The sequence below is a fragment of the Oncorhynchus mykiss genome, chromosome 10, assembly GCF_013265735.2.
Source record: "Oncorhynchus mykiss isolate Arlee chromosome 10, USDA_OmykA_1.1, whole genome shotgun sequence".
NCBI lineage: Eukaryota > Metazoa > Chordata > Actinopteri > Salmoniformes > Salmonidae > Oncorhynchus > Oncorhynchus mykiss.
Window position 1 is genome coordinate 56,534,762 of NC_048574.1, and position 16,203 is coordinate 56,550,964.

Sequence of the window (16,203 nt, forward strand, 5' to 3'; positions counted from 1 at the left end):
ATCGACAACCGTAAGAATAACAGTCTTCCCCGCTGACGAAGGCAGTCCGGTGACAAAATCTAAGGCGATGTGAGACCACGGTCGAGAGGGAATAGGAAGCGGCCTGAGACGGCCGGCAGGAGGAGAGTTACCGGACTTAGTCTGCGCGCAGACCGAACAAGCAGCCACGAAACGACGCGTGTCATGCTCCCGGGTGGGCCACCAAAAACGCTGGCGAATGGAAGCAAGCGTACCCCGAACGCCAGGGTGGCCGGCTAACTTGGCAGAGTGAGCCCACTGAAGAACGGCCAGACGAGTAGGAACGGGAACGAAAAGAAGGTTCCTAGGACAAGCGCGCGGCGACGGAGTGTGAGTGAGCGCTTGTTTTACCTGCCTCTCAATTCCCCAGACAGTCAACCCGACAACACGCCCCTCAGGGAGAATCCCCTCGGGGTCAGTGGAGGCTACTGAAGAACTGAAGAGACGAGACAAAGCATCAGGCTTGGTGTTCTTAGAGCCCGGACGATAAGAAATCACGAACTCGAAACGAGCGAAAAACAGCGCCCAACGCGCCTGACGCGCATTAAGTCGTTTGGCAGAACGGATGTACTCAAGGTTCCTATGGTCAGTCCAAACGACAAAAGGAACGGTCGCCCCCTCCAACCACTGTCGCCATTCGCCTAGGGCTAACCGGATGGCGAGCAGTTCGCGGTTACCCACATCATAGTTACGTTCCGACGGCGACAGGCGATGAGAAAAATACGCGCATGGGTGGACCTTGTCGTCAGAGAGGGAGCGCTGAGAAAGAATGGCTCCCACGCCCACCTCTGACGCGTCAACCTCGACAACGAACTGTCTAGAGACGTCAGGTGTAACAAGGATAGGAGCGGATGTAAAACGATTCTTGAGGAGATCAAAAGCTCCCTGGGCGGAAACGGACCACTTAAAGCACGTCTTGACAGAAGTAAGGGCTGTGAGAGGAGCTGCCACCTGACCGAAATTACGGATGAAACGACGATAGAAGTTCGCGAAGCCGAGAAAGCGCTGCAGCTCGACGCGTGACTTAGGGACGGGCCAATCAATGACAGCTTGGACCTTAGCGGGATCCATCTTAATGCCTTCAGCGGAAATAACAGAACCGAGAAATGTGACGGAGGAGGCATGAAAAGTGCACTTCTCAGCCTTCACAAAAAGACAATTCTCTAAAAGGCGCTGGAGGACACGTCGAACGTGCTGAACATGAATCTGGAGTGACGGTGAAAAAATCAGGATATCGTCAAGGTAAACGAAAACAAAGATGTTCAGCATGTCTCTCAGGACATCATTGACTAATGCCTGAAAGACAGCTGGAGCGTTAGCGAGGCCGAAAGGAAGAACCCGGTATTCAAAGTGCCCTAACGGAGTGTTAAACGCCGTCTTCCACTCGTCCCCCTCCCTGATGCGCACGAGATGGTAAGCGTTACGAAGGTCCAACTTAGTGAAGAACCTGGCTCCCTGCAGGATCTCGAAGGCTGAAGACATAAGAGGAAGCGGATAACGATTCTTCACTGTTATGTCATTCAGCCCTCGATAATCTATGCAGGGGCGCAGAGACCCGTCCTTCTTCTTGACAAAAAAAAACCCCGCTCCGGCGGGAGAGGAGGAGGGGACTATGGTACCGGCGTCAAGAGCTACAGACAAATAATCTTCGAGAGCCTTACGTTCGGGAGCCGACAGAGAGTATAGTCTACCCCGGGGGGGGGTGGTTCCCGGAAGGAGATCAATACTACAATCATACGACCGGTGTGGAGGAAGAGAGGTGGCCCTGGACCGACTGAACACCGTGCGCAGATCGTGATATTCCTCCGGCACCCCTGTCAAATCACCAGGCTCCTCCTGTGAAGAAGAGACAGAGGAAACAGGAGGGATAGCAGACATTAAACATTTCACATGACAAGAGACGTTCCAGGAGAGGATAGAATTACTAGACCAATTAATGGAAGGATTATGACAAACTAGCCAGGGATGGCCCAAAACAACAGGTGTAAAAGGTGAACGAAAAATTAAAAAATAAATGGTTTCACTATGATTACCAGAAACAGTGAGGGTTAAAGGTAGCGTCTCACGCTGAATCCTGGGGAGAGGACTACCATCCAGGGCGAACAAGGCCGTGGGCTCCTTTAACTGTCTGAGAGGAATGTCATGTTCCCGAGCCCAGGTCTCGTCCATAAAACAGCCCTCCGCCCCAGAGTCTATTAAGGCACTGCAGGAAGCTGACGAACCGGTCCAGCGTAGATGGACCGACAAGGTAGTGCAGGATCTTGAAGGAGAGACAGGAGTAGTAGCGCTCACCAGTAGCCCTCCGCTTACTGACGAGCTCTGGCCTTTTACTGGACATGAAGTGACAAAATGACCAGCGGAACCGCAATAGAGACAGAGGCGGTTGGTGATTCTCCGTTCCCTCTCCTTAGTCGAGATGCGGATACCTCCCAGCTGCATGGGCTCAGCACCCGAGCCGGCAGAGGAAGATGGTAGTGATGCGGAGAGGGGGGCGACGGAGAGCGCGAGCTCCTTTCCACGAGCTCGGTGACGAAGATCAACCCGTCGCTCAATGCGAATAGCGAGTTCAATCAAGGAATCCACGCTGGAAGGAACCTCCCGGGAGAGAATCTCATCCTTTACCTCTGCGCGGAGACCCTCCAGAAGACGAGCGAGCAAGGCCGGCTCGTTCCAGCCACTGGAGACAGCAAGAGTGCGAAACTCAATAGAGTAGTCTGTTATGGATCGATTGCCTTGACATAGGGAAGACAGGGCCCTGGAAGCCTCCTCCCCAAAAACAGATCGATCAAAAACCCGTATCATCTCCTCCTTAAAGTCCTGATACTGGTTAGTACACTCAGCCCTTGCCTCCCAGATTGCCGTGCCCCACTCACGAGCCCGTCCAATAAGGAGAGATATGACGTAGGCGACACGAGCAGTGCTCCTGGAGTAAGTGTTGGGCTGGAGAGAAAACACAATATCACACTGGGTGAGGAACGAGCGGCATTCAGTGGGCTCCCCAGAGTAACACGGCGGGTTATTGATTCTGGGCTCCGGAGATTCGAAAGCCCTGGAAGTGGCCGGTGGATCGAGGCGGAGATGGTGAACCTGTTCTGTGAGGTTGGAGACTTGGGTGGCCAGGGTCTCAACGGCATGTCGAGCAGCAGACACTTCCTGCTCGTGTCTGCCTAGCATCGCTCCCTGGATCCCGACGGCTGAGTGGAGAGGATCCGAAGTCGCTGGGTCCATTCTTGGTCGGATTCTTCTGTTACGGTGCGTGAATGAGGACCCAAAAGCGAATTAACTTAAACAGAGCTTCTTTAATTACCAAACATAGGTAGGCTCAGACGGACCGGCAGATTCCGACAGGACAAGACAAGGTTACAGCAAACATGACGACTGTCTGGTTCAGGCATGAAACACAACAAACAAGAATCCGACAAGGACAGGAACAAAAACAGAGAGAGATATAGGGGACTAATCAGAGGGAAAAGGGGAACAGGTGGGAGAAGGGGTGACGAGGTAGTCAAGAGGAGACAAGGAACAGCTGGGGGAAAGCGGGGGAGAAAAGGTAACCTAACAACGACCAGCAGAGGGAGACAGGGTGAAGGGAAAGGACAGAGACAAGACACAACATGACAGTACATGACAGATAATTGTGCACGACTTCAGTATTACTTACAAAAACTGTTGTTACACTAAGGTTTTTATTATTTTATAATATTAGGATAATTTTTCTCTTACTGTAGTACTGTAGCCCACTCCCAACCGGTCACATTGTACAGTGCCTGAGTGGCACAACTGTCTAAGACACTGGATAGCAATGCAAGCTGTGTTGCTACAGATGCTGTGCTGACCTCAACTGGGAGACCCATGAGAAGACTATGTTTTTGGTTTCTCTCCCTCTGAAAACAGAAATAAATCATTCTAAATAGCAAACAGTCGTTATTTACAAATTAGTAAAAATGTCTCACCCCATGTGAAAGAAAGACCTTTTTCCCTCTCATTTTACAATATTGGAAAACAAAATAATCTCCAAAATATTATTTTTCAAACAAAGCAATTATTATTATTATTAATTTAGAATTATGTAAAAACCACTTGGATATTCTCAAAGGTGCACGTAACGATGGTGACAGGTGTGCGCCATAACGAGCAGACACTACTACTACTACTAGCAGCATACCTTTACCAACACCACTCTGTATTTTGAAACTTTGTGGATGGGGGCTCCGAGTGGATGGGATCTCCCGCAGTGCAAAATGCGTTGCTACAGATGCAGGTTCGATACCCGTGCCAGCCGCCACTGGGAGAACCATGAGGCGGCTTTGGTTTTAATTTAGAATCCTCCAATCCTGCATGCAGGGGCGGCAATTGGTTAGACAGTTGGGCCAATAACCGAAATGTTGCTGCATCAAATCCCTGAGCTGACAAGTTAAAAATCTGTTGTACTTCCCCTGAACAAGGCAGTTAACCCACTCTTCCCTGGTATACTGTATTTGTAAATAAGAATTTGTTATTAACTGACTTGCCTAGTTAAATAAATCAAATTAAAAATATGTAATTATTTGGCGGAGAGTCACGTCATATTTTTAGATATACTGCAGGCCATAGGCGACATGAGTCTCACTAGTGTTGAGTAAAGTGCTGTTAAAAGTGGTGTTGGTCTTATTTATTTAAAGAGCATATTGAAGTTAGAAGCAATAGGATTTGAAGCAATAGCTTACAACTATTTTAGCACCGTTTCGCGCTGCTCTGAGACAGGCATGGGGACTGGTCTTGATAAATCAATGCAATTTTTATACCCAATCTCCATTTGGGTATAGGCTAGACAACAATTATGGTGTAGAAATGTTATGCTCTTAGTGTAACCTTTATTTAACTAGGCAAGTCAGTAAAGAACAAATTCTTATTTATATGGACAGCCTACTCCTTCCTCCCCATCGGGGAATTGAACCCCAGTATCACGCTTGCCCGCACGACACGGAGATTCTTTAGCTAAATAGCCCAGTACTGTAACCTACTCCCGACCGTCAGGTTGTGTAGCGCTATATTTTCCGTTCCATCCGAACGGAAACCCGGAGAGTTTTTGTTTTTCTTGGAACAGAAACACCATAATATTAATCAAATGAATTAAGCAACATGTCTTAAAATCAGTCCCATATACTATGTTCTTACAAAATAAGTTTTAATATCTCTAGTACAGCCTATCAGGCTATCAAATTATTCTCAAAGATAGCCACTGGTGGTCAGGCTCTGGTGGTCAAACTAGCACTAACTAGCTTTAACGGTTACAATGGCCGACACTTAAATAACGAGAATTCTGCGGCACCACGCAAACTGTGCTTCAGTACGCTGCAACTTTTTTAAAGGGCTGCAACTTTTTTAAAGGACGAACCACTGTTAATTAACCCTTATTTTACCAGGTCATGTCTTGAGATGTTGTCATTTACAGCATCTATCTGGAGAATAGTTACAGAGGGGGGGGTGAAGGAGCCAATTGGACGATGGGGGTGATTAGGTGGCCGTGATGGTATGAGAGCCTGATTGGGAATTTAGCCAGGACACTGGGGTTAACACCCCTACTCTTACAATAAGTGCCATGGGATCTTTAGTGTCCACAGAGAGTCAGGACAACCGTTTAACTTCCAATCTGAAAGGCGACACTTTACGAAAAGCAATGACTCCAATCACTGCCTGGGGGCACTGGGGATATATTTTTTTTAGACCAGAGGAAAGAGTGCTTCCTACTGGGTCTGCCAACACCAATTCCAGCAGCATCTGGTCTCCCATCCAGAGACCAACCAGGCAAGCCAGCAATGATTGCCATTATGTACTGTAGTTAGATTGATATAAAAAAAAGTCAAATTGATTGTATGATTGTATAATTGATTCATGAATGCCTACATGGCTGTCTCAGAAAAATGCTGCTGTAAAAAAATGCACATGTAATGATATTGAACTCAAAATGTATCTGTCTGGATCAAGTGCCATTCATTTGTATCTACTTTTCATTTTTTCTAATTTAGTTTTTATTTTTCACATTATTTTTAAGGGGGTAGATCAGATTTATTATTGCGGATAGATTGTTGCTTCCATCAATGTAATTGTCTGCATAATTTCCAATCCACTGTTCCAATGTTTTTTGGGTAAATATATATATATATATATATATATATATATACACACACACATACATACACATACCCACATTATATATATAAATACATTCATCCATATACACATATGTATTTACATACTTACACATATATACAAACACACACACTTTCTTTTAGAATATACCTTCCTTTATTATTCCCCGCAAACCCTTACACACCTCCCCCAATTGGAGTAAACTAATAAACAATAACACGTAGGCGTCTACTTCCAGCTTATGCATACTATATGCATTTTACTGACACAATCTATTTTACAATAGTTAGATTTAGTTTTGTTTTTAGTCCTGGCCTTCTACTAGTTCTGATGTCCATCCAGTTTGATTTCTATTTGCAACTGTGCTATTTCACAAAATGTCTTAACCTATATACATTTTACAGACTCTGTATGTTTTACATTGGTTATCCTTTTGTTTGTAGTACCACCCTTCAGCTCCATTCAACCCCTCCCATCAATCTTTAACACCATCCATTTTGGATTTCTATTCATCACATATTTTTCAACTGTTCTGTGTTGCTTCACAAAGTACTGAACCTTTCTATTCTCATAGTTTCTACAGATTGTAAATTAAAGATAAACATTTTGCTAAAATAATTATTATATTATTGACTATGACTTTTCAAATCCCCCAGTATTGCTGTCTGCAGTGTTAGCTCTAGGTAAATGTTGCAATTCTTCAGCCATTCCTGGACCAGTAACCAAGGGAGACAGGTGCAGGGACACGTACTAGTTTTTTTTATTAAGCCCAAATTAAGGCGTGCCGTGTAAAGGCACAGGGGACGAAGACCAAACAAACACGTAACAAATCACAGGGTAGAAACCCAAAACAAAAGAGCGAGGAAAGAGCGAGGAGTATTTCGAATGAATAACACACGCGCACAATGATTAACACATGGGAAGAGACCCGTAATCATCGGCGCAATCCACAAAGGCACGAAAGCCAAAACACACAGCACAGGTACTCACACGCACCAATGGACATTGTAACAACAATCGACAGCACCATGGTGAACAGAGGGCACATATATACAAATACAATCAGTGGGAATAGGGGCCTGTGACACTATGTTACACCTAGGGATACTATACATAACTTCAACCCATTGTATAAGAGATTCTCCAAAATGGAAATAATCCAGGCATTTATATATAAACTCCAGTCGTACTTGATCAAAAGCCTTTTCAAAGTCAGCGATGAAAACCAGGCCTGGTTTCCCAGATATTTCATAGTGTTCTATTGTTTCAAGTTGTTTCAAGTACTTGTCTTATATCATCTCCAATGTATTGTCCATGTAAAGACCTGTCTGATTAGGATGAATAATATCCAGCAAACCTTTTTAATTCTATGCGCCAAGCATTTAGCTTTAATTTGCCATCGAGCCCTGGAGTTTTCCTGGACTTAAAGACTTTAATTCCATCAAGAAGTGCCTCATCTGTAATTTGGCCTTCACATGAGTCTTTCTGTACAGATGTTCATTTTACATTATTAATAGGGAAAAAATCGGTACATATTAACTTCGGTTAGCGGAGATGGAGGAGACTGCAGCGAAAACATATGCTTAAAGTACTTCCTCTTTCAAAAAATTGTTTGGTGAATCATGAGTGACTCCATCATTTGTAACAAGTTCTATTTTTTTGTGTAGCATTTCTATGTTGAAGAATGAAAAATAATTTGGTGCATTTTTCCCCATTATTCCACCCAGTACACTTTATTTTTTATAATATATTACACTGGATCTTTCTTGAATAAGTTCCTCTATTTGTTTTTGTTTTTCCTCTAACTTCCTCTCAGCCTCTATGGTACAGTTTTTATTGTTTTCTATCTGTACTCTTAGTCCTTCAATTTCCTTTGTTAACATGGACTCTTTTGATCCCAGTGTATTTTGTTTTATAGATGAGTACTGCATTGCATGGCCTCTAAAGGCACATTTAAAAGTGTCCCATACAATAAGGGGATCTGCTGTACTTATGTTATGTTGGAATAAGTCTATTCTAAAGGATTCTGTCCTAGTTAAAAACAAGTTATCATCCAGCATGCTTTGATTACATTTCTAATATCCTCGCCCACGTGGAAATTCTGCAAGAGTTATATACACTACCATTCAAAAGTTTGGGGTCACATAGAAATGTCCTTGTTTTTCAAAGAAAAGTATGTTTTTTGTCCATTAAAATAACATCAAGTTGGTCAGAAATACTGTGTAGACATTGTTAATGTTAGAGGTAATTTGTGGTTTAGTACGGTACCCTGTGTCACCACTTCATTGACAAGTTTCTTGGCAAATTCTCGAATGGAATAGCCTTCATTTCTCAGAACAAGAATAGACTGACGAGTCCAGTTGTCTTGCTTCTTTAATCAAGACAACAGTTTTCAGCTGTGCTAACATAATTGCAAAAGGGTTTTCTAATGATCAATTAGTCTTTTAAAATTATAAACTTGGATTAGCTAACACAATGTGTCATTGGAACACAGGAGTGATGGTTGCTGATAATGGGCCTCTGTACGCCTATGTAGATATTCCATAAAAAATCTGCCGTTTCCAGCTACAATAGTCATTTACAACATTAACAATGTCTACACTGTATTTCTGATCAATTTGATGTCACAGGCTTTTCTTTCAAAAACAAGGACATTTCTAAGTGACCCCAAACCTTTGAAAGGTAGTGTACATGCCAATTATGTGATGATCCGAACGCATTCTGTCCCCTATCAACACTTTTTAAACTTTTGGTGCCAGAGAGAATGACATTAGAAAGTAATCAAGACGATTAGCTTGATTAAGCCTCCGCCATGTATATCTCACTAGGTCAGGGTATTTACGCCTCCATATACCCACTAATTCCAATGCAGTGTTAATGTTAGTGTTAATTAATATCATCACCCCTGTTGAATTTCTTTGCCGATGGGAGAAATATATTTCACCCCCAAATCCCTTTTCCACAAAACTTAATCTAAAACTGTTGAATGAGTTTCCTGTGATATTAAATCCCTTCTCTTTTAGCCAGGTAAATACTGATTGTCTTTTCTTATTATCTGCTAAGCCATTACAATTATAACTGGCAACACTTATTTCACCAATTACCATAATGAGAGAAGTTTCAATTCTATTTATCATAATATCTGTTTGTAAACGTACCATTAAAAAGGTCCATGATGATTGAGTGTACCATGATATTTGCATTGCTACTAAGTAGAACCCCCCCCCCCCCAGGATCCCATGGCCACCTAGAAACCAGGACCCATCCTTTGAAAAGAGCACACAGAGCCACCCCCCGACCCCCAGGGTCCCATGGCCCTGTAGGAGCCAGGACCCATCCTTGGAAAAGAGCACACAGAGCCACCCCCGACCCCCAGGGTCCCATGGCCCTGTAGGAGCCAGGACCCATCCTTGGAAAAGAGCACACAGAGCCACCCCCCCCCCCCCGACCCCCAGGATCCCATGGCCCCGTAGAAACCAGGACCCATCCTTGGAAAAGAGCACACAGAGCCACCCCCCGACCCCCAGGGTACCTTGGCCCCGTAGGAACCAGGACCCATCCTTGGAAAAGAGCACACAGAGCCACCCCCCGACCCCCAGGGTACCATGGCCCCGTAGGAACCAGGACCCATCCTTGGAAAAGAGCACACAGAGCCACCCCCCCCCCCCCCCCCCCCCCCCCCCCGGCCCCCAGGGTACCATGGCCCCGTAGGAACCAGGACCCATCCTTGGAAAAGAGCACACAGAGCCACCCCCCCCCCCCCGACCCCGAGGATCCCATGGCCCCGTAGAAACCAGGACCCATCCTTGGAAAAGAGCACACAGAGCCACCCCCCGACCCCCAGGGTACCATGGCCCCGTAGGAACCAGGACCCATCCTTGGAAAAGAGCACACAGTGCCACCCCCCGACCCCCAGGGTACCATGGCCCCGTAGGAACCAGGACCCATCCTTTGAAAAGAGCACACAGAGCCACCCCCCGACCCCCAGGGTACCATGGCCCCGTAGAAACCAGGACCCATCCTTGGAAAAGAGCACACAGAGCCACCCCCCCCCTCCCCCGACCCCCAGGGTACCATGGCCCCGTAGAAACCAGGACCCATCCTTGGAAAAGAGCACACAGAGCCACAGAACAGAAGCAAATCAACAGCCAGTTGAAAAAGCATTTCCATCGCCTTGTATTATATATAGCTATTAAAAAATATATATATATATTTAAAACATCCTGTTTATCTAATTTCCATAATTAGCAATTCATATTTGTAGTAATGTAGAGAGTTTATGCAAAGGATTGTTACCTCTTACCAGTATTGCCATTACAAAAATTACATTTTGGCAAGCAATTATTATTTTCGCAAACAATTATTGTGATTCAGCCTATACTGTCCCTAACATCTTTAACTCCCTCGCAACAGTTGTGGGACACACACACACACACACACACACACACACACACACACACACGCACACCCTTTCCCCCACAAACAACCATACACTCAGATGCTCAACAGTTGCACCATCCCAGGGCCCAACTCAAGAAAGGTCTTGATTTACGAATGCATACACAGTTAGAGCTGTATGAGCAAACTGAGTAAAAATGGAGGGTGAAAATCGGGAGATTTGATTAACAATTGTCACATCCTAGTTGGAGATCAGATATATCCCCTTCCCCTGAAACATGTCTTGTTTTTTTGTCGTGCTATCGCTTTGGTATCGCTTTGGTATTGAGTATTGTGATACTAAACCTGGTATTGGTATCGAAGTAAAACTTCTGGTATTGTGACAACACTACTAGCCAGTCACTTGAGCCAGGCCCTGGACCCTGGAAAGAGGGGGTGAAGGCATTCACTACTCATAGCCAACACTGGCATTCAATCCATTCTCACCAGAGCACTAACGCTAGCGAGCCTGCCGCGTGCCAAACTGCAAGTTAACCAACGCTGCTGCTTTTACGCCCGACCACACTCGCAAGCATGCTACCAGGCCCTGTGGCATTCAACACTGCAGGATAGCCAACATTGACACTTTATTCATTCGCTTGTGCCTGCCATGTTGACTTTGTAGCAAATCTGCATTGCTGTCCAAAAAGGCAAGGTTGCTACTTTTTAAACATTTAACTAGGCAAGTCAGTTAAGAACAAATTCTTACTTACAATGACGGCCTAGGAACAGTGGGTTAACTGCCTTGTTCAGGGGCAGAACGACAGATTTTTACCTTGTCAGCTCGGGGATTCAATCTAGCAACCTTTTGGTTATTGGCCCAACACTCTAACCACCAGGCTACCCTGCCGCCTACTAAGTCAGTTAATGGGGAGTATGTTACACGTTTAGGAGGCATGGCTACAATTGTGTGTTTTTACCCTCCACTACACCACTGGACATGGCTCCAACCAGCTCTCAAAATGCTAAACTCCTCCAGACTCCCACGCTTCTTACCACGACTCACCACGACTTGCATTACGACTCATCAGACAGAAAGCTCATTTAGCCGTTAGCTACTCGGCGTTGGCATTTAGCGAGTCTTCAGTTAGCGTCCCTTTGTTACATGAGGAGAGAAGCGGGCATATCTCCTCCACATTGGCACTGGTGTCAATTACACTCCAGGCATTTCACAGCAGATTATGTTCTTAATCATTCATTGTGAGTTAATCCAAATCACTGTCTGCTGGACACGATTTAGCTACTGCGCTAGGCTAAAGTAATTCAACTGAAAGAAAATGTCTGTACACAACGGACAAAAATAAAGGACAGCAAAGTGGGGATACAGCTAGACCGGCGTCAATGAGATGGCTGGGAAAAGGATAATGCAATTCCTGTATCCCTCTATATGACGACATATAATGTCAGCCGGTCTCTATACTGTAAAAACGTACACAACTGATTTGCATACAGTACACGCCTTAGAGGGACAATATACATCACTTGTTGTTCTCTCCACTCCCCTCCTCTCCCCTTGCCCAACACATGTGCGCACACGCACGGGTACAGACACACACAAACTATAAATAGCTATTGTATGGAATTACAATGGCCTGCTGTGATCACACCTATAGCCCTGAAGGCAAAAGCCATTATCCCTCTTCTCAGTTTATTCAAAGCCGTACACACACGTGCGCCCGTACACACGCGCGCACGTACGCACACACACACACACACGCTTCTTGCTGATCTGACTCCAGGCCTGGGCTGCTCTGCATCGAAACAAGCTTTTGCTCTTTGCCAAAGTGACAAGGATCTACGCTGTGCTTCCAGACTTACCAATGCATGCATAATCATCCACCTTCTCATTGTCAATTATTTAGCCTTCCAGGGAGAGGTACGCTGGTTAGGAGAGCACTGAGTTAATGCGGTATATGTCAACGACGATGTGTTGCAAGGACCTTAGGGCCCATTATAGCTCTGTTCCAGCTGAAGAATCAATACAAGACAGTTGACCTCTAGATCAAACATTAACCCAGAGACAGAGAGAGAGAGAGACAGAGACAGAGACAGAGACAGAGAGAGAGAGAGAGAGAGAGAGAGACAGAGAGAGAGAGAGGGGGAGATAGGGGAGACACGAATAGCGTGAGAGAGAGAGAGAGAGAGAGAGAGAGAGACAGAGAGAGAGACAGAGAGAGAGACACGGAAAGAGGCAGACAGAGACAGAGAAAGACAGAGAGAGACAGGGGAAAGACAGAGGACACTGAAGCACACTGAAGAAGTTAAGAAGACCGACTCACCATGTTCGACTCCATGTTAGTGGCACAGTACAAGAACCAGCCTGGGGAATCAGATAGTCATCTCTCCAGTGGGTTTCTAGGCTCTAAGTGTTCAGTGCTCTGCAGCGGTGCCGTCAGAAGAACCACTTGTGGACCCCAACAGCTACTGTATCAGACCTGCAGCTCGTCCTCGGGAAATGTTTTCCAAACCCCCCAAAAACTCTGGAAACATCCGGCAGAGAGCGAAGAGCGTCAGATACGTCGACATTCCCAAACATCCCTGTGACTGGCGGAAATCCCTTCCAACAAGCGGGATTAGGGGCGGAGTAGAGCAGGAGCAGAAAATCCACTTTGCTTTTGCCCTCGACCGGGGCACATTTCCCATGACTCTCTATAGAGCCAATCCATGTTTTCCCTCTCGGACACGTCCACTTCGTTCGCTATGGAGTTCACAATGAACTTCCCGCCAGTAATCTCTTCAGAGCAATGGTTGCGTCCCAAATTGCATGCCCCATATTCCCTTTAAAGTGCACTCCGTGTGACCAGAGCCCATAGGGTTTTGGTCAAAAATAGTGCACTACAGTGAATAGGGTGCCATTTGGGCCGCAACCCATAACTCAGACAGCAAAGTGGACTTGTAGTGTGGCTGTAGACGCCGCTGGAGACAGTCATATGAAGAAAAGAAAAGAAAAACATGAGATGTCTATGGTCTGGAGCCCAAATGACAAACAACTGTAGCAGTCAATAGCAGCCTATCGGGACAATGCTTTGTTGAAGCCATCTCTCCATCGAATTCGCTGCTCAATTATACTACCAAAGTACCCTCCATCTCTATACTCTAGAGGGTTTGGGTTCAGAGGTCCCTGTTGTATTTTAGAGATGTTGAGAAATTGATGGATTGGGTCCCCGGCCATAGAGGAGTTTGTGAAATGCAATTATGAAGAGCGAGCAGGCAGGAATCCAAGGGACGCCTAACCTCCTCACAAGGAGGCGACCACAAACAACATGACATTCATTATTGGTGGTCAATTACTTCCTCTTATGGCAGTAAAATAATTGTTTGCAAGCTGTTTTCGGGGGTGGGGCATGTCAGATTCAGAAAGAGGAGTCGTTGGGTCTATTGGTTTACCCGTTCCGGGAAGAAAACGCTTCTTACCTCAATCAATGTTCTTTAAGCCTTTTGGGAGGGGAGGGGTCACCCGGCTGATGCGTCCATCTAACCAACCAGATCCCAATGAATCCTAACCAATAAATTGTCTCCTAACCGCACATTTTCTCTTCTTCTGTGGACATAAAGGGATCCGAATGGCTCAAAGGAAGGATGTCCATAATGATGAAAGTCCATTGGCAAGTGGGGTCAAGGGTGACCCACACTGACCAATAAAGTGTCAAAGGTCACCGCAAGGTTGAACGACTCACTGGGAGGTGGAAGTGGGGGAGGGTTGAAGCCTGTAAGATGTGCATAGCAACAACCGACGACAACAATGTAACCTTCACACATCCTTTACACGCCATCATATCTCAACAGCAGTACAACAGGCGGGAGCTTTTCTTTCCTGTGACATTTTCAGATGCCAATAGCAATAGATGTCTATGATTTGGGCTACCTGTGGTGTGTCTGGGAATTAAAATAAGTTTTCAATGATTTTATAATCATTTAATTATTCAAATGATATAGACTGTGGCTACAGAAGGTGTAAAAGAGGATGTTTGGGAGATGAATGTTTGTATGTATGAATCTGGCCTAACCAGACTAGACTGCTTCTTCACAGTACATTCCCAATAGAGTGCGAATAGAAAAAGCAACACTATTTCATTTGAAAACGGACACGTTAGCAGATCAAAGCGATTGTTGAAAGGAGAACATCCCTTCCCTCAACTCTATGGGCGAGGCGTTTAGACAAGGATGTAAATATTTGCTTTCTCCCTCGTCTCAAATAGATATTCAACTTAGATAAACATTCGCACCACTAGCCAGGTATCTAGAATTTTCATAGATTTATATTCTACTGAGCAAACTGGCCTTTAGAAGCTCACTGGCTGGCAGTGGTCCTCTGTCCACTGCATCCTGTGGCTGATTTGGCACACGCACACACACACACGCGCGTGCGTACACACACACACACACACACACACACACACACACACACACACACACACACACACACACACACACACACACACACACACACACACACACAGAGAGAGAGATCACAACAAGCTCTCACAGTCTCACTGCAGAATTAGATGTTCATCCACGTTCTCCAAACGTCAAATATCGATGTTGCTCCAAAGGGTTATGAGGCACTCATTCCAAATGGTTACAGTAAGGGTTCAGGTTTGGGAAGAATATCTATAACAAAAAACAGTGTCTGAGACTGGGATTGAACACGCAACCTTTTGATCCAGAGTCATGGGATTACTTGATGGTAACCGAGCTCACTGTTGCCCCTAGTGGACGGTTTTGAATGCATTTCCTGAAGTCCTCTGGACATGGGATAGACGTCCAATTTCGATGTCAACCTTGAACAATCTCCCTGGAGATTATGCATTTATATGATGTCAAAAACCATGGACAAACAAACACGGATACTACCGAGCACCTTTTCTCATACATTGTTTGAAAACTGTCATGTAGCCTTTAAACATGCTCTCAACACAACCGTCTTCAGATTCTGGTTTGTGTATATAGGGAATAGGGTGCCATTTGGGGCACAACTTCTGCGTAACAGCCAGTGTCCAGCAGACGATAGATCGATAGGGATTTCATACAAACACACACACTGACTCTCTCTCTCTCTCTCTCACACACACACACACACACACACACACACACACACACACACACACACACACACAGAAGGGGGCCACATGGTCCCACCACCAAAGGATCAGCATACGGATCAATGTCCATGCTGCCTCCTCTGTCTGCACAGCTAAGCTATATGGCCCAGAGAAAAGTTGCATGCCAAATGGAACCCTATTCCCTATAGTGCACTATATAGGAAGTAGGATGCAATTTGGGACTCGGATATGGTCTGGCCTAACTAGCATGTGATGGACAGAGACAAAACTGATAAGCCCTCCCCTCCCTCACATGCCGTGCTCCCCAAGGCATGTAGCATGAGGCCACCACAAACACATCTAGGGTGACACTTGGGACGCATAATTAGATTGTGTAGCTACATAGTAGGCTTTGAGTTTTTTTTAAATGTACCCGGCCAGGCGTGATAAATGATCAGGGATTGGCCGGCATGGTCTGCCTGTGCTTGGGGAGATAATGCCGGTCTTTCAACAGGCGCGGGAAGCAGCCACACTGAGTTTGACAGGTTCTGTCTGTTGTTGTTCCCTCTTCTCT

The 16,203-nt window shown here is 45.5% G+C and overlaps 1 protein-coding gene across 2 annotated transcripts in view; it reads right to left on the reverse strand.

Annotated features, from left to right (window-relative positions):
* The window catches only part of ctnna2 (catenin (cadherin-associated protein), alpha 2), a 672,433-nt gene that overhangs the window by 559,849 nt on the left and 96,381 nt on the right, over nucleotides 1–16,203 (reverse strand). The window contains exon 1 of one of the 2 annotated variants that reach the window (XM_036933401.1): nucleotides 12,867–13,050. The exons of the other annotated variant lie outside the window; for it this stretch is intronic. Within the exon in view, the coding sequence (XP_036789296.1) occupies nucleotides 12,867–12,881 (15 nt within the window). The 5' untranslated portion in view covers nucleotides 12,882–13,050. Of the gene's footprint in view, nucleotides 1–12,866; nucleotides 13,051–16,203 lie in introns of those variants that run through there. 2 annotated transcript variants of the gene reach the window in all.